Here is a 19,826-nt window from a genome sequence, read left to right as displayed (position 1 = left end):
TAGAGGTTGCCTGGTGGCAGAAGTGCTAAACGTGCTTGATACGAGGGGACAAGCTCCTTCCTGAGCAGGGAGTGGTCTGGTGGCACATCTAGAAATTTGTAAGGCGTCCTACTACTACTACTATTAGCATTTATATAGCGCCACCAGACACACGCAGCGCTGAACACCCAACATAGAGCTTACAATCTAGGTAAAACAGACAGACAAGACATTACGGACAAGGGAATTACAGGGTAAAGAGGAACAGGGAGGAGGACAAATGGGTAGTGGCTAGGAGCCAAAGGCAGCAGTGAAAAAGTTTGCCTTCAGGATAGATTTAAAAACAGGCAGAGATGGAGCTAGACGTATGGGCTCAGGAAGGCGGTTCCAGGCATAAGGTGCAGCAAGATAAAAGGAAGTCTAGAGTTAGCGATGGAGGAGAAGGGGGACAACAAGAGAGACTTGCTCAGAGCGGAGTTCACGGGGAGGAATGTAGAGAGAAATGAGAGAGGAGAGGTAGTGAGGGGGTCATAGAGTGGATGCATTTAAACGTCAGTAAGAGAAGTTTGAACTGTATACGGAAGCGGACAGGGAGCCAATGAAGTGACTTGAGAAGTGGGGTAGTGTGGGCATAACGATTCTGGTGGAAAATAAGTCGAGCTGCAGAATTCTGGGCATTCTTTTGTATTTTTAAGGCATTATAGTTTGGATTTGCAGGCAAGACAGGATGCAGTCTTTGGATAGAGAGTGTAGTCCATGGATTTTACTGTCCCACCCTTGTGAAGGTCACTGTTATGGTATTTGCCACTCATCTGAACTGCTCTGGAGGAACATTAAGGAAGGAGACATGTGATCTTAGGTTTATTTTCTTTTCTTTAGTTCCTTCAGAGCAGTTCAGAACTAACCCAGTGTTTTGATTACAGAAAATGCTCTTCAGCTGCTGGTAGGAGTGCAAAACCCCCTCATCTGAACTGTTCTGGAGGAACTAATGGAAAAAAAATGATCAGGGAAGACCAAATGTCTCCCTATGAAAGTTAAGTGGATATTTTCAGAATATTGGCATTTACACATACATTGGGGGATATGTCATTCAAGACATTTATGTTTGCAGTGAGTTTGTAATTGTGAACATCCAATCTTGAAAGCAATTGAAATGGGCAGCAGGGGCTCCTGTCCATTTAAATCCCCTGGGACTGCCTGACCCCCCAAATTAATTGGCACTAAAGCAGGCAGTACCACTGAATATTGGCACTGACTGCTCACAAAAAAAGTGGGCAGGTCAGGGGCAGTACAGGGGTGGCATTTCGGATGAGCCCATGGTTTTGCATTTACCAGTTGGCTCTCACATGATATGAGCTACCCGAGTATTGTGCTGGCACCCACATCGCTTTAAAAAGAATTATTTTTTTGAGCCCCCTCCAACCCTCCTGACAAAGCTCCCTTCTTTCCTTCCCTTTCCCCGGGTCTACATCTATCCCAGAGTAGGAACGCAGCCTCCTTGCTCCTGCCCCTCGCAGCTGCCTTTGTTTAAGTATGTTGTTTTCTATAGCTGTAAAATTAAGGATCATACTCTTATTTTTTATTTTATTCAACAGATGATGGATTTAGGAATATTAGTGAAAGAATGAGAAAGTGCAATAAACAGCAGAAAAAGGAATGGAAACACAGAGACCCCTCCAGAGACCCTTCAGCTGACTGTCAGGGAGGTATCATCAATAGCATAATACCGAGCAGTATGAAAGCAGAAGCCCAGACAGGAGAAAAACTAGACAGAGAAAAGAGAAGCCACATAAGCAGGATTAGGACTGAAATTAATGACTGTGAAGGAACTAACAAAACTAAACTATCTGGATATGGTTTACACAAACAATTTAAGTGTTCCAAATGTGATCAATATCTAGGAACGAAAACCGCACTGAAAGTGCATCAATGGACTCACACAGGAAAGAAACTATTTAACTGTTCTGAATGTGATAAATGTTTTAGATGGAAATCTCAGATGACAGTTCATGAAATGACTCATACAGGATTGAAACCATTTAAATGTTCAGAATGTGATAAAAATTTCTCAAAAATGTGGACACTGAAAGAGCATGAAAGGATTCATACAGGAGAGACACCATTTAAATGTTCAGAATGTGATAAAAATTTTTCAAGAATGTGGAAGCTGAAAGAGCATGAAAGGATTCATATAGGTGAGAAACCATTTAAATGTTCAGAATGTGATAAATATTTTAGATGGAAATCTGAGCTGACAGTTCATGAAAGGATTCATTCAGGAGAGAAACCATTTAAATGTACAGAATGTGATAAATGTTTCAAAGGCATGTCTGAGCTCAAACAGCATGAAAGGATTCATAAAGGAGAGAAACCATTTAAATGTACAGAATGTGATAAATGTTTCAAAGGCATGTCTGAGCTCAAACGGCATGAAAGCATTCATACAGGAGAGAAACCATTTAAATGTACAGAATGTGATAAATGGTTCAGAATCAAGGACTATCTGAAAGTCCACGAAAGGCTTCATACAGGAGAGAAACCAGCGAAACCATTTAAGTGTTCAGAATGTGATAAATGTTTCACAAGCAATGCCTACCTGAAAGTCCACAAAAGAATTCATACAGGAGAGAAACCTTTTAAATGTTCAGAATGTGACAAATGTTTCATAAGTATGTCTGATCTCAAACAGCATGAAAGGGTTCATACAGAAATGAAACCATTTAAATGTACAGAATGTGATAAATGTTTTAAAAGGATGTCTGAGGTCAAACTGCATGAAACAATTCATAGAGGAGAGAAACCATTTAAGTGTTCAGAATGTGATAAATGTTTCACAAGCAATGGCTACCTGAAAGACCACAAAAGAATTCATACAGGAGAGAAACCATTTAAGTGTTCAGAATGTGATAAATATTTCAGATGCAAGGCCCACCTGAAAGTCCACAAAAGAATTCATACAGGAGAGAAACCATTTAAATGTTCCGAATGTGATAAATGTTTCACAAGGAAATCACTTGTAAAACGTCACAACTTGACCCATACAGGAGAGAAACCATTTAAATGTACAAAGGTCGATAATTCTGTTCGTATTTAGGATCTTTGCTTGGTTTTGGAAGAACTATGATGGTGGCCTCCGTAAAGCTCCCATTAACTTCACCAGACATGATTAAGTAATTATAGAATGAACTTATAATAGGGATAATTGTGTCTTGAAAAGCTAAGTAAAATTCCAGTGTTAGGCCATCTGGTCCTGGGGCCTTTTTTTTTGTCATAGACTTTATGGCCGTAACTACATCTTGTTCAGTTATGGGAGCCATCAGATCTGAATTATCATTATCATCAAGAGTATTGTGATCCAAGTCCTGTTAAAATGTCAGATCATTATCATCTAGATTAGATTCTGACTTATATAACAAGGTATAAAAGTGTTGAAAAGTCTTTAATATGTTTTGTTGATCTGTGATTAGAGTATTATTATCATCTTTAATAGCAGAAATATCATTCTTTTCAGCTCTTGATTTTAGATAACTAGCTAACAAATGGCCAGCTTTATTATTATTGGCATAATATTGGGCTGATTTCATGAATATCTCATTATTAGCCTTAGCAGCTAGAATTAAGTTATATTTATATCTTGCCATTCGTAATTTTTCCAACGTATCTAGATTAGAAGGGGTGTACTGATGTTTGTTTTCTAAACATGATATAGATTTTTCCAGATCACTAATTTCTTGTGATTATTTCTTTTTTGTTTGGCTGAATAACATATGATTGAACCCCATATATAAGCTTTGAATGCATCCCATCTAGTTATCCAACTAGTATCTTCCAAAGTGTTAAATTGAAAATATTCAGTAACGTCTCTCTTTATTTCTTCTATTATGTGGTGAAGAATAAAATGTGTAATCACAATCTTTTTCATGCACTAGGCGCCAAACATCACATGCTGTTGCATCATTTCTATCAAAATGAACCAAACTTTGGTTTTCTTGTATGGAAACAGATTTCCTGTCCATATCAGGATTCAGTTTGAGATTAAAATCACCACCTATTATGTAAGATTTATCTCCTGCAGTGGCAATGATATCAGTAATAGTATGGAAGAATTCAGGGCAATCAGTGTTTGGTGCATATAAATTCAATAACATTAAGAGTTCATCATTCACTGTTAGATGGACCTTAACCTATCTTCCAACTGAATCACTATCAGAGGATATTAATTTTTTTTTTTATTAATCATATTTATTATATTCTTCGTAACAAGGTTAACAACAATTTTTCAGATTACAGCCTTGTAGGTTGACATTCCCATATTTCAACATTTTCAAATTCCCCCCCCCCCCTCCAAATTCTCCCCCCTCCCCTTCCCTCCCAATCAAGTCCCCCCTTCCCACCCCCTCCCCAACTCAAGCATTCAAAATTCTGCTTTTAACAACTGGTGTCAGTGTATCCCAGTAGGGGGACCAGATTCTACAAAACAAGTCTCCAGATTCTGATGCAAGGTCCGTTATACTCTGTCTTTCCAGAGCACACATTTGTATCATTAATGATCTCCAGCGGCCAACTGTGGGCTGTTCCTCGGTCAGCCATATTTGCAGAATAGTTTTCTTCCCCATCAACGTTGCCCGTTGAAGGAACGCTCTTACTCCAGCTGGGACTTGTCCCTGGATTGTAAATATGTGAAAAAGTTGCTTGGGGGAGTGATGCCATCTAACACGCCACAAACTTGAAACTTGTTCTGCTATACTTTTCCAAAAGCCATGAACTTTTGGGCAGGTCCAAAACATATGGCCCAAATGTGCATTTGTGCGACCACATTTCAGACATGAGTCATTGTCTCTCAGTTTAGCCCGATACGCTCTGTGCGGCGATATATGTAGGCGAAATACAAATTTGTATTGGGTTTCCCACCACAGCACATTTTCAGTTAGCTTGTATATCCGTTTAATGCACCCTTCCAATTGCTCTTGAGTGACTCTCACTCCAAGTTCTACATTCCACTGCTGTGTCACCACCGAATAATTTGCAGGTTTAATGTGCTCTCTCAAATGTGAATGAAAATATTTTAACGGGACTCTAGCCTGTGCATCCAGTCCTAACAGTTCATTAAAGCTCTCCCAAGTTTCCATTGTCAATGTCTCTTTCGGCAGGGAGCACACATAATGTTGTAGCTGTAGATATGCAAATATGTCCGTCTCCGGCAACTTAAACTCTCCACAGAGTTCGCCAAATGGTTTCATCATGCCTTGCTCATTCACCACATGATACACATAGCTCACCCCTTTCTTAACCCAATTTTGGAACGTACGGGAAGTGGTACCCACTGGAAAGTGTGGATTTCCCTTTATTGGCAGCATGGGAGAACTGACCTTATTAAGGTTAAAGAATTTACATAGCCATTTCCAGGTATATCTCAAGGGTTGAAATATCGGGGCTGCCAAACCCAGATTCTGTGCCTGACCCCCCGGGGCCTGCAACCAACTTGCAAAATGTTGGTCTTTAAACCAGTGTAACTCAGATGTTGTGAGGGTAAAATATTCTGTATTCCTAAACCAATCTGAGAGATGTCGTATCCCGCTAGCTATGGACAGGAGGCGCAAATTTAACACTCCTAGGCCCCCCTTCTTCCGGGGCAGCATTGCGCTATTCATTGTCATCCGGTACCTCTTCCCCTGCCATAAGAATGTTGCTAATTTCTTCTTTAGCCACCTCTCGTCCCTACCCCGCAGATACATGGGCATCATTTGATACGTGTAAACCCAGGTAGGAAACAAGATCATGTTATATAGGGCCACCCATCCCATCAAGGATATAGGCAACGCCTGCCACCTACTCAGTGCTCTCTCCACCTTACGTTTCAGGGGATCCATATTTGCTGTATAAATGTGGGTTAAGTCAATTGGGATTTTTACCCCTAGGTACGTCAAATCATCCTGTGCCCACTGCAATGGAAATGGTCCCTCCCATCCCGTCTGACTCGGAAGGCCGAGCCATCGACTTTCGGGTGTTCAGTTTAAATCCAGAGTGGAACCCGTATTCATCTATAACTTCAATCAACCGCCTTAATGACTCTTGAGGCCTTGTCAATGTTAGAAAAAGGTCGTCTGCAAAGGCCAACACCTTCACCGGGTGACCCTGGAGCGAGACCCCTTGAATTCCCGGATCCATTTCAATCGTTCGGAGCAGCGGCTCTAAATATAAAAGGAACAAAGGGGATAGGGGACATCCCTGCCTGGTACCCGCCTGTATCTCCAAAGGCTCAGATCTCATGCCATTTACCAACAGTCTAGCTGTGGGCGCGCATACAAAGCCTTTATGGCAGCCAAACACCAGTCCGATACGCCCACGTGCTCCAATGTCTGGAACAGAAAACTCCATCTCACTCTGTCAAAAGCCTTTTCGGCGTCGAGACTTGTTAACAAGAGAGGAGTTCCCGTTGCCCGACACCGAGCTATGGTTAAAAGAACCTTCCTCACATTGAGCACTGAGTGGCGCCCTTTCACGAATCCCTATCAAGGTTGGCATATATATTGCAAACAGTCGAGCTAAGATCTTAAGATCCACAATGAGGAGAGAAATGGGCCTGTAGGATTCCACTCGGTCTTCAGGTTTCCCTGGCTTGGGTATTAGTGTTATCCAGGCCTCATTCTCTCCCCGCGTGAAACTCCCTCTCTGTACCACCGCCTCGTAATAATCCAATAATGGTGCCCCGAAGTCAACCGGGAGAAGCTTATAATACTCTGCTGAGAAGCCATCGGGGCCCGGCGCCGAGCCCTGTGGCAGTGATTTAAGTACCTGCTGTATCTCCTGCATTTGTATGGGTCTGGACAATCCCTCACGGGCGCTCGGCGATAGCTTAGGCATTCCTGAATCATCTATATAATCTTGCACTGGGGTCTCTTCCTCCTCTCCCCCCCTGGCGTATAACTGGGCAAAAAATGTGTGGAATGCTTCTACAATTCCTTTTGAGTTTCTTACTCTAACCCCAGAAGGGAGGACCACCGACGTGATCAGTCGTCTCCGCTCCTGAGCACGAGCCACTTGAGCCAGTAGCCTCCCTGTTTTGTTCCCAAATCTTCGAAATCTCATTCCCCTCACCCACATTCTTTTCTTAGTCTGTTCGTGAATGAGCGAGTTTAGGGCCACCGAGGTCGCCACCATTGCTTCTCTATGTCCCCTCGACGGGAACTGCAGGTATCTGGCTTTCGCCTGTTTCAATTCCTTTTCTAACCTAAGGATTCCTGCAGCGATTCTCTTCCCCCTGGCACTCATATATGCTATAATACTCCCCCTAAGTACTGCCTTCGAGGCTTCCCAGAACACTATTGGGGACTCACAAGATTCTGCATTCGTATCCACGTAAGCCGTCCACTGTTCCCTGATATACTTCCCAAAATTCTCATCTTTATACAAAAAAGATGGAAATCTCCAGAATTTTTCCCCTGCCCCTAACCCATCCAAGGCTATATCTACCCAGATTATCGAGTGACCGGATACCTCAAGGGGCCCTATTTCTGCTGCTATTACTTTCGAGAACAGTGTCTGTGTCACTAATATATAGTCAAGGCGGGACCACGTATGGTGGACCTTAGATTGGTGAGTATAATCATTTGTGAGAAGGTGTAGTAATCGCCACGCATCCACTAGAGTCAAGGCCGTACACATGGAGTCCAGCACCCCCCTCCCCTCTGGTCTTCGCCCTTGTCCCGATCGATCAGCCTGGGGGTCCATAACTGCATTGAAATCGCCCGCCCACACCCAGGGCGCGTCTGTATACTTTAGCCCCAAAGCTATAAGGTCTTGGAAAAAGGGGGAAGCCTGGGAATTGGGCCCATAAACTGAACAGAGATAGAGCACCTGCCCCTGGATCTGCAGTTTCAGTAGGAGTGCCCTTCCCTTTTTATCTGAATAAATCAGTTCTGTATGGCACGGTAGCCCTTTTCTAATAAGAATTGCTACCCCACTTTTTTTCCCCCCTGATGAAGAATAGTAACACTCACCCACCCATTGTGTCTTCAATTTTTCATGTTCGAGGTCAGTTAACTTGGTTTCCTGGATACAGGCTATGTCAGCTTTGTGGTGTTTGAGTTGAGTCAAGATCTTGGACCTCTTAATGGGGGACGTGATGCCAGACACATTCCAAGAAATAATTCTAATTTGCGGCTTATGTTGTGACATCACATCTCCCCCTCATAGATTTATATTGTAGCCATACACATTGCATCTCCCAGGAGCCCAGCCCTACTCCCGGGAAGAGGACATACTGTTTCCCCCCTCTAGCCATCCCCCATACTGCCGTTAAATCTCTCCTCCACCAGTGTTTCCCTTTTTTTGATCCTGAGTTTTCCCTTCCCTCTCCCCTCTCCTTCCCACCCTCTCCCCCCCCCCCCCCCCATCCCTTCCCTATTACCAACTAGATGTGCCGCCATATAGCGTCACCAGAGTCACTTGTGTGCTAGGGACCCCACCCCTCTCTTACCCAAGTTCTGAAATACAACAAAATATTCAATATCAAATCTCACAAAGACCAGGCATACCACTCTCTCTCACTCAGTCCTGATGCCCGCAATCCACCTCCGCTCCAGGCGCCATTCAGTCTTTTCAATGCTTCTTGTCCTCCTCATGGGTCTGGTACTGACTCCTGCACTTCTTTATTCAAAAAATCCATTGCCAATTTTTCTGATGTAAAAACATTCCACTTTCCCTGCAATTGTATTTTCAAAACTGCCGGGTAGGACAAGGCAAACCGAATCTTCTTCTCTACCAAGGTAGAGCATATAGGATGAAATCTCTTTCTTTTCTCTTGTAATCCAGTTGAATAGTCTGGAAAAATCAAGATCGAGGCTCCCTCATATTTCAGGGTGTCCCTTTTTAACTTATAGCCTTGCATGATCTCCTCTTTATGTATAAAGTTATGTATTTTGATGATCACCACCCGGGGCTTCCTACCAGTCTGATATCTGCCCAACCGGTGTGCTCTTTCAATGCAGAAACCCCCTCTGCTATCGGAGAGTGCAAACTCTTGTTGGAGCCATTTTTCAAGCATAGGTCCCAGCAATTTATCTGACACAGACTCAGGTATGCCTACCAGTCTTATGTTTGAGCGTCGGGCCCTGTTCTCTAGATCATCAATTTTTCCTGATTGCGCATTAAGCTTCTCCTCCAACTCCTCGAGCTTTGGTGTGCTTGCGGCCCACGTGTCCTCCATGTCCGATACTCGTTGTTCCAGGGCCTGCTTGCGCTTCGATATTTCTGCCATACTGGCGTCAAATTTTTCCACCCGGGTGATCAGGGAGTTAAATCTGGGTTCCAGCGCCGCCTCTACCACCTTAGCAAGCTGTGCGAGCTGGCGATCCGAAAACTCTGCTCGCGCCTCTAGTTCCCCCGCCGCCATCTTGGGTTTCGCGGTCGCCGGCGGCGATTTTCCTTTTTCTGTCCGGACACTTCGTTTTGCAGGTCCCCCGGGCATGGAGACCACAAACTGGTCCATATATTTTTGCGCTTTAGGTTGAGGGTTCGAGCTCACCAATGTTTAAGCTTTTCAGCCGTTTTTCATGCAAAACGAGGAGTGGGGTCCCCGGAGCTCAGCCGCTATGCTGCTTGCGCTCTCAGTGCATCACATGACCTCTCAGAGGATATTAATTTTATATTATCTTTTTTCCTTATGAGTATGGCCACACCATTTTTTTTTCCATTGGCAGCAGAGAAAACAGGGGTTAGAGACCATGAGGTTTTAAGTTTAAGTGACTCACGCTCAGATAAATGTGTTTCTTGAAAAAAAGATAATATTGGGTGCATATCTATTTAAAGAGTTTATATTTTTTTTACACTTAATTGGGTTGTTGAATCCCTTCACATTAAGGGATAGAATGTTAAGCGTCATGTAACACCTGGGATGTGCATTGGTAAATACAGTAGTAAGAATACACTGCTAAGTAAAGGGATGAAATTATACATATAAAGTATCATATTTTTAAAACCGAGTACATTAACATAAAACATAACTGTGTATGATAAACAAACACAATATGTCCTAACCATGGGATCATTTTTCAATTCTATCAGTACTCGGGGATGAACACTATCCAGTCCAGGAGATTTGCTACTCCTTAATTTGTCAAATTGCACCATTACATCCTACAGGTTTATAGAGATTTCATTCAGTTTCTCTGACTCGTCAGCTTTGAATACCATTTCTGTCACCAGTATCTCTCCCAAATCTTCCTTGGTGAAGACCGAAGCATTGAATTTTACTACATTATGTTTTATGTGTATGTATTCCTATTCCCCACTGAACTGCTATGAATTTACAGCCTGTCTCACTAACACAGACTACTCAATAATTATTGTGGATTCTTTTGGATTCATATTAGATAAATGAAACCTTTATTAGAGGAGCTATAATCTACAATGATTAAGATAGATACAATGGTTAGCACATATACAATGACTGGCTCTATACACACGATGATTAACTAAACAATCATTACATCACTGGTCTCTACAGCTAAGCAATGCCAAGAGTTCTTAGACCAGGAAAAGAAGCAAAAATACACTATACATAAAATCATCACTGGTCCTTACATCATCCAGGCTCTTATCATCAGCTAGGGGGTGTGAAGGGGTGGAACAGATGGAAGGGGAAGGAGTGAGGAGGCTCAAGAGCAAAAGGAGACAGAACAGAGCCTTGCCTTTACTACTTCCCCAGAGAGAGAAGAGAAAGGTTAGTGCCCCCTGAAAAATGGAGGAGAGAAAAAGACTACACTACCCAGCAGCCCCGGCGCAAGCCCTGGTACAGAGATTACCTTCCCCAGCAGGTCACAGGGGAGAACTCTGACAAGGCAAGGGAGCGGCCCCTGGAGGGTAATCAGGTGAACGAGGAACAGCTGAAAAGTGGGTGGGATGAGGAACCCATGGAATGGCAAGAAGCTGAGGAGAGGGGGAGAGAGGAGAACCCAGAGGAACCGATGGACCTCACAGTCTGGGCTCATTCCTTAGGAAAAAAAACTGAAAAAACAGGTGAACTCGTGGTATGGCAGCTGGGTTGCCAGGGGAAAGGAAAAGGGTCATGAGGGAGAAGGGTCAGTGTATTGAGAGAGTGACCCAAGAAAGGGTGGGATCTTTTTTCTTCCCAAAGCAAGTTCAGGCTGTTATGAACTGTATGTTAAAGGTGCTATTTGAAGAGGGATTATTGACTCTCCCTGTGTGAACTGTTCACAGTGGGAGGAAGCTGGTTGTGGGAAAGTGTTTGCTCAAGCCTGAAGAAGTGGTTTATGAGGAACTGTTTATTGGGACTGTTTGCCAAACCACCAGGAAGAAACCAGGAGCCGTTTTTTTTCTTTTTCTTGTGTTTTTTTTTATTGCCCTTCACGGACATTCTTCCCCTTTTTCAAAGGGGAGGGGGGAGAAGGAGAGCACGGGGCTGTAGACTGCTTAAGGTGGAACAAACTGAGTTCTGGAAACAGGGGAGTGGAGTTGGGTTTACCCCTGTTGTGCTAGTGCCCTGAGAGGAGAAACAAAGTGGGATTGTGCTTTTTTTTGCCTGCTTTATTTCTGAACTGCTGGACTGTGAATCCCCAAGAGAATAAAGATATTTACTGGCTCTGCTTCTGGAGTTTGGATTGCTTTGAGCCCTGCCCTGTGAACTGCAGTGGCCTAGGAGGCTGGGACAGGTATCCGGACTCTTACTCAGAGTGGCCAGGGCAGAGGCAAGATCCTGAGGACCCCGGGAGGAGGGACAGATCTTTCACAGGGGCCCATTACAGCGAAAGTCAGGAGCTTTTTAGACCAGGAACAGATCCTCTGCTCAGTACATACGTTACTCACAGATGAGCTCCCACTCTGCTGTGACAAGCCCTCCTTTTTATTAGGCTCTGAGCTCATGTTCAGAGCTAGGGAAAGTTACAGAATGCTTCTAAGGAAAATTACAGAATGCTTCTCTGTTTAGGTAAACAAGCCATACTGTGGGAACATGGTCACATGCTCCCCAACTCCAGGTGGCCGGGCTGGAGCCGGAAAGCAAGCGCCATCCTCCCCTTCACATACTAAATTAGTTAGAGCTGTGTCTTATCTTCTGCATTCCAACTTATTTTCACACAATCAAAGTTAAACAATTATTTTTAAACAGAATTACTTATAATCAACAATACAGCCTCCGAGTGTACTGGTCTGTCATGACAGAGATTAAAAACAATCTTTAAAATTCACTTCCATTACACCCACTTAGGGCCCCTTTTACTAAATGGCGGTAAGCCCCAACGCGGGCTTATTGCTTGCAAAACAGGAAGTACCACCAATGGGTGGTGATAAGGGCTCCCTCTCTGAAATGGCCACATGGCAAGTGCTTTACTTGCCGCATAGCCATTTCATGAAGGAAAGAGAGACTTCCCTTTTACTTGCTGTAGTAAAAAGGGCCTTGGTGCTGATGCCAGCCCCCCCCCCCCCCCTTTTGCTGCAGCTTGGTAAAAGGAGCCCTTAGAATCTTATGATAATTATTAGTACTTTGCTCACACCTTTTCACTACTACTACTACTACTACTTCTACTACTACTTGACATTTCTAAAGCGCTACTAGGGTTACGCAGCGCTGTACAATTTTCAGGTACTTCTTTGTCCCTGGAGGGCACACAATCTAAGTTGGTACCTGAGGCAATGGAGAGTTAAGTGGCTTCCCAAGATCACAAGGCGCAGCAGTGGGATTTGACCTGGCTACCTCTGGATGTCAGGCCCAGTGCTATAACCTCTAAGCCACTCCTCCACTCCTATCAACACTTTTACCATACCCCATGTAGGTCCAATTTCCAACATTAGAAAGTAACCCCACTAATTCTTGTGTCTCATATATTCTTGTCCCTTCTGTTATTATTTGGGTGCACATTGTTATAGAAAAGCGCCTAGCAAGATGTGCATGCAAATTCAAATTGGCGCCAGTGCCAAATAGTACCCAATTATTGGCACTAATTGGCTCATTAGCCATTTAGTTGGGCACATGTTTATCGGTGCTGAAATATCAGCTAATTTTGAGAGCCACATATAGAATACAGGGGATAATGCAAGTTTTTTGTTCCTTTGTGCAGGCTTAATATTCAGGATCAACATGTTTATGCTAACATTATGTCTTAATTGTTGTTTTTAATTTTCTGATACATGTGATTCTGTTATCTGGTATGTGGCAAGTTTTATTCTCCAGGTCAATTGGTATATTTAGCTGCTTTTATTGATGTGAACTGATTCAAACCATTGCACTGACTTCTAGTGGTAACAACTACAAATTGATTATTTCAGTTCTATTTTTATATCAGTTTATACACATGTTACTTGATATTCAAAAGTATTTAACCATCCAGGAATGACACCTTGTTGGTTAAATACACCCAAGCCGACTATCCACCAATATTCAGTGGGAAATAACCGGCTATCTCTCACTAAGCATCCCAGTCAATGGCTATGTCACGTGACAACAGCCAGTTACAGCTAATTTCCGCTAAATTAAGTTTAGTGGCCAGATAGAGCTGCTATTTATGTGGGTCTATCTTTAGCTGCTAGAACCTAGCCGGTCAGCCAATGAATATCGGCTTAATTGGCTATGTTTACAGTGCCGCCACCTCCCTCCCCCCCCCCCCCCCCCCCCCCCCCCCCCAGAAATTCAATGCTGATGGCCATGGACATTTTCCAGCCAAATATGCAGTAGGTTTTATTTGCATTTTCATTTTAAATATCAAATTTCATTTTTTTTATATTTTACTGTATATATCAATTGATTTTATTTTATTTTTTAACTTTAAATACTAACATTTGTAACTTTTATATACAACCATTCTTGATGTTTACTGATCTTTCAATAATGTTTATTTTATTGTGTGGTTTATATTGACCTTTATCCTTTTACATTATCTTACTAGTACGGCTTTATGAGTTTCTTTGGTTACCATTGTTATATGATCTATGTTTTAATTCATATTTAGAAACAATACCCCTGATGCAGGCAACTGCCAAAAGTGGCCATGACACATTTGTGTTCAGCAAATAAACTTCTATCTGCCATATTGTTGGGTTATTGCCATCATTTGATCTAAGAAATGTGTTAACTGTTCTGCCACTATACTCTCTGCTACCTTAGACACAAAAGGTAGGTTGGCAGTTGGTTGATAATTAAAGACCTCTGCCAGGTTCTTATTTCCATCTTTAATTCTAGGGCAAATATAGACCATCTTCCACTTATATTAGATATAAATTCCTAGTGTAACTTAGAGGGAAAAAAATAAAACATTTTTTTCCCTTCTCTTACCTGGAGGTGAGAAGGGGCCGTCCTAGGCTTCTGGGGTCCGTTTTGGGGCTCTGGGGGGCAATGTGATAGGTGAGGAGGCGCCGCAGGAGGCAACGCCGCTGTTCCAGGTGGCAAGGGGCTGATTTTGGGCCCGTTTTTGTGGGTGGAGCTGGCTGCGAGGTCCAGGTTGTTTTTGGGCCAGGTTGGGCCAGTGACGGTGGTTGGAGACGCTGCGAGAGGCAGCACCGAGTTTTTCTGGTCCCGGGGACGGTTGGGCACATCCCCGGGCATGAATAGCTACAGCGGGAATCCCCAGTGACTTTGGGGCCGTCTTTGGGCTGGGGCGGTGGCAGAGAGAGAGAGAGTGAGGACCGGGCGGTTCCGGCGCCGGATCGGGGGGGGGGGTTTCCAGTATCCATCCGCGATTGTGCAGGGACGCTGAAGAAGGAGAGAAACCTGCAACTCTGCAGGGAAAGGAGCCAGCGTGGGACCTGTTGTTTTTTTGAGAGGAGACAAAGGAGGACGTCATGGGAGCGCGCGTGTGCACGGTGTGCGTGCATCAACGGGTTTTTTTTGTGAACTCCGGTGAGGCCTAGAAGCCTGGGCCTCGATTTTGGAACCGGAGTTCCAGAAGAATGGCGATTTTCGGGCCAGGTTTTTGTTTTGGCTCTGTTTTTTTAACCAGACCAGCGGGACCGGATCCGATGGTAGTGGTCGGGAGAGGAGAAAATCAGGAAACAGTTAAGGGGTTCTTTAACCCAAAATTTAAATTAGTTTATTTTAAAAATGTATAAATTGGGTTTTTTATTTTTTAAAAATTCAGGGATTTGGGGGATTTAAATTCTGTTTGCAGATTTGGGATCAGGGAATTTTTCTTGATTTTTCTGGTAGGTTGTCAAATTTAGATATTTTTAGGGGGTATTTTTGAGGGGGGGGTTGATTTAGAGGGGTTCTGTAAGGGCTAAAATTATTTATTCGATGGGGTAGGTTAAGAAGGGGTTGATTGAATTTTTGATTTGGGTTTTAATTAAATTTGGAATTTTTAGAGGGGTTTAGGTGGGATAATTGTGGGTGAACCTTAAAAATGGTTAATTTTAAAATCTAAAAATATAGTTTAATAGAGAATGAGGGGTTTAATGATTGGGGAAAATTTGGGGTAGTTTAGGTTAAATATGTAGGATTTTATTTGAAGTTTTAATTTTTCTCTGTTGGTTTCTATGGAAGACATAGGGAAAAAAATGGAGGTTTAGCACCGCTGGCCAACATTCCGTTGGTCAGCAAGAGAAAATTGGAATTTTGGAAGAGTAGGTGATTGGCTGGGGGGTCCTCGGAACTCCAGCTGAAGTTTCGTTTCCTAGGAAGCGGAGTCGCTGGCAGTTGCCAGAAGGAGATGGTGATTTGGAGAGAGAGGATGTGCGTGGGTGAGGCTGGCACTGATTGAGGTGGAGAAAGGGTTATATATACAGAGATAGAATTTGGAAAGGGGTGAATACATAGGAGTGAGAGTCCAGAGAGGGGATTTTAAAGGGAGAAGGGTGAATGTCTTGCTGTATTTGGGAATAAAATATTTTTGGTAGTCCATGGAATGAATGGGGGTTAGGAATGTGCTAATAGTTAATTGGGCATAAATGGGTGAGTAGTCTAACACTGCAAAATTTGTGCATTAAAATTTTAAAACTGTTTTGGATAAGAAAAGTACTAAATAGAATAAATAGAATCTAGGAAATAATTGTAGAGATAGAATTTGGTGTGAAAGTGGTTACCGAGAGAAGTTGCTTGGGTTCCTGTTATTCCTCGTGACACTCCTTCTTAGATTACGGAACATAAAAATAGTATAAGGTCCAAAGGGAAAGGGTACTTTGTTTATTTTCAGTTTGAGTTAGTTTTTGGCCACAGTATTGATAATTTAAAACATAAGTGTCACCAAGGTGAGGGAAATTTGATTAAGAAAGGAAGATAGGGTCTTGCTTCCCTTTGAGTTTTTTAAGAAAGGTGTAGGGAGAAGACCGGTCCTGAGGAGAACATCTGAAAATCGTGCACCCGGAAGGAGCATTTGGGTCCCCACACAAGAAAGACTGCATGAGAAAACGGCATCAAAGTCAAGTTTCAGCTAAGTTGCCATTAGCTACAGGACAAAGGGAAACATACTTAGATTGTAAGCTCTTTGAGCAGGGACTGTCTTTCTTCTATGTTTGTACAGCGCTGCGTATGCCTGTAGCGCTATAGAAATGCTAAATAGTAGTAGTAGTAGAAAGGAGGTTGGGTTCACTGAAGTTCTGTGCAAAAAAGAAACAAAAAGGGTACACAAAGTATCAGTTCATTTTAACTAAGCTAACCTTGAAAGTTGAGAACAGAGTGGAATATTGGGAATAGATAAGGACCGATACGTATCTAATAGTATTTCTGGAAGCAGTTGCTGGAAAAGTGATTCTATAGAAAAAAAAGTTAAGCAAAAACTGTAATATAAGTGTGGTTCTGGACCCAAGCATAAAGGTTGGGCTCATATTAGAATGTTGTGAAATTAGAGTATTAGGAAACAGGAAGCACTGGTAGTCACAAATGTTATAATTGAATTACTATTGAGTGTTAAAGTTGAAAGAAATATTTATTTATATTGATCACATCCTTGAACAAAATAAACATTATTGATAGTTTTTTTTAAACATTATTAAGTTTGGTTTTTCTAGTTTAGTGTCATTTGAATTCAGGATCTGTCCTATCTTAGTTTTTATTTCCTCTTCCACTCTTGGAGTAGAAGACGAGGTTAGTTTATTTTGTTACTCCTCACCCTGTTCCTGGAGGTAACTCAGGGCAACGACCGACTACTAAGTGTGAGTGCTCTGAATCTCCTGCTATACAACACCTAGCCAGAACGGAATAGGGGCGGGGATTCACACTAGTTCCAGTGATGTTACAAATTGTGAAGATAAGGAAGGAAGAGATTCAAATGTATTAATAAGAAAAGAGGGAACAGGATCATGTGGTACAGTAGTTCTATACTGGTCATTTTTATTGCCCTTTCTGTATCAGTTATCGTAGGGGACATGGGCTTAGCTTGCCCTTACCTGGGCCTTTACCACTTGCTAAGCCCATTTCTAGTGCCACCTTCAAAAAAGATATTTTTGTATTTGTTTTATTTCTGGCCATGCACAATTTACTGTGGGAGCACTTACCGGCTCCTGTTTAGGAAGCACTAAGGGTTCCTGTGTTATGGATGCACTAACCAGTTAGCATGGCAAGCTGATTAGCATATCCACACCTATTCTCTGCCTCTGACCTGCTCCCTCCCATAAAAATGCAAAAAAAAAAAAAGAAATACTGTATATTTATCACACACAGATGGCAAAATTAACACAGAACACTTTTGAAGTATTGTTTAACTTTTGTTATTTATTATACATGCTGTCTACAAAGAAAGGGACCCCAAACATTTTTCCAAATAACCCCAAAACATCCTGCTGCAGCAGAAACTTCTACCTGAAATTCGAGACATTTCTGAGTACTTTATTTTTCAACAGAATAGAGCACCTGTGCATTGAGCTCACAAAACTTTGAGCTCTTAATTAATGAAACTCCAGAATTCATTGAGGCAGTAGCTCAGTGGCATTGAAGACTTGTGAAAGTGTTGAGGTTGAAGAGAACATTTTGACCAGAAATGATGAATTAACTAAGAGGTCCTTTTACTAAAGTACGTTATTAGATTTAGTGAACGCTAATGATTAGCATGCTAAATGATAAGATGCCCATAGCAAGACAAGGGAGGTCTTTTCATTTAGCGCATGCTAATAAAAGGACCCTTAAGAAAAAAAATTGTACTTATTTTCAAAGGTCCTACTGAACGTTTATACAATTGCAAAGTATTTTGAAACTATCTAAGAGGTCCCATTTTTTCTGGACACCGTGTATATATATTGCTCTGGAAAAGGAAATATGACATACAAATAAATCATCCTATTTTAAGCCTGCTGCTGTTCCAGAGAAGCCTCTAAAGAACCAAAACCACTGCATGAAAAGCTAAAAGAAGTGCTTAAGGAACCAGCACCAGAAAGGCCCAAATCACCCTACAGCAACCAGAACCATCTAATGAACCAAAATCAGGCCAAGAAAAATCAAAGGAGCCTTCCAAATAATGAAGTCTTGGAAATCCCCAAAGCACCATCACTTGTTCACTTCAGTCCAAGCCCAGCTGATTAGAGGAGGCAGGGAAATACCACAGTGCCTATATGTAACTACCTTGAGCTTCTACTGAAAAGATGTGAACTAAATCCAAATAAATAAACCCTCAAATACAGATTCCAAAACTGTCTCAAGTAGAGAGAGTACAGTATTTTTATTTACCTGGTCAGCATATAGGGGTTTACTTGAGAATCTTGGAAGATGGCAAGTTTCTAAGTGAATATTACTGTCCATGGAGGGAAAGGGAGAAAGGGCTGGGATTCAAGGTTAAAACCTAGCCTGACCTAACTCATACTAAAGTCATGTTCTTGGACTTCAAGAGAGCTGACATCCAGTGGATGAACTGTTGTTTAGGGCTGTCCGTTGGCTTTTATTTTCCCCCTCTTTGACTCTAAAGTTTCATAGGACTGAACAATCACTCAAGCCTCCATCTTCGTGTTTTTTACTTGTTTCTGCCCACCTATCCTTACCACTGCACTCTGGGTGTGTCCCAAGTATTTGCAGGGTTCTGTCACACATTTGACTGCTACTAGCTGGCTGGGATAAGTTGTACAGAGGGTAGACTGTGGTTCAACTCTTAACAGTAGTGATGCATCTGCATCAAACTTCTGGGAACACTGAGGAACATCTATGATTAAAGCTCAAACATTAGTGTAACCTGAAGGGTTAAAATAATTGCCTGGTTGGTGTTTCTGTGGGAGTTTGAGTGGTCCTTGGAGTCCAAGTCAGGTCCAGTGCAGGGCTGCAGTGCTGCCGTTGGTATGTGAGAGCCAACGACAAGCCATGTTGGGTTACATTCACAGTGGCTAGGTGATCCGGGTGAGAGCAGCAGGATCAGAGCTGGCATTGTTGGAGAGCTGCAGCAGCTGGGAGTCCGGAAGCGCATGCGTATTCCTTCATGAATGCACTAGAAGAATGAGGAGCATGAGGGGCAGGCAGAGTTGGGCCTGCTTGGGTGTTTTCCTGCGTATGAGCAGTTTTTGTCTGTGCATGAGCTGAAAAAGCTGGGAACCAGGCCTGCACTGAAACTGACCTGATTTGGAGAGCTGGGTCAGTTCTGGCAGTGGAGGGCACCTGTGGGAGATTGGGGCATGACGGGGAGAGCTTCAGAAAGCCTCCCGGAGGATTTCTTTGGTAGATTTTGCTGTGGCCTGGGCAGCTGTGCGCACTAGGAAGAGAAACATCAGAAGTGAGTGCCAGATCATGGCAGAGGTGTTCAGTGGTTGAGTGCTGGCTAAAATAAAATGAATTAACTTCTAATTTGGGAGGGAAGATGTTATGTGGATATAAAAATGAAAAATGTATTTACATTTATTAAAACGGGGAAAGTTTCATTGTAGAGACATGTGTTATTGGTGTAAACTACTGACTGGGAGTCTCATGGCTCAGGGCTTGAGGCACAGAA

At 42.7% G+C, this 19,826-nt stretch overlaps 1 protein-coding gene and 1 long non-coding RNA gene across 2 annotated transcripts in view; one reads left to right on the top strand and one right to left on the bottom strand.

The window, feature by feature from the left end:
* LOC115464471 overlaps positions 1-3,333 on the top strand; it is a 337,991-nt gene extending 334,658 nt beyond the window's left edge. Inside the window, exon 19 of the mRNA XM_030194848.1 lies at positions 1,986-3,333. Within this exon, the coding sequence (XP_030050708.1) occupies positions 1,986-3,073 (1,088 nt within the window). The 3' untranslated portion in view covers positions 3,074-3,333. The remainder of the gene's footprint in view (positions 1-1,985) is intronic.
* A 7,223-nt stretch (positions 3,334-10,556) lies between these two features.
* Positions 10,557-11,806, bottom strand: LOC115466388. The gene is made up of 3 exons (XR_003941545.1): positions 11,730-11,806; positions 11,398-11,401; positions 10,557-10,586 (listed from the first exon to the last, which is right to left on the bottom strand). It is a non-coding gene; the product is annotated as an uncharacterized LOC115466388 (long non-coding RNA).
* Positions 11,807-19,826: the final 8,020 nt, after the last annotated feature.

This window comes from Microcaecilia unicolor, chromosome 3, assembly GCF_901765095.1.
Source record: "Microcaecilia unicolor chromosome 3, aMicUni1.1, whole genome shotgun sequence".
Taxonomy (NCBI): domain Eukaryota; kingdom Metazoa; phylum Chordata; class Amphibia; order Gymnophiona; family Siphonopidae; genus Microcaecilia; species Microcaecilia unicolor.
This window is presented reverse-complemented; position numbering and strand designations above follow the sequence as displayed.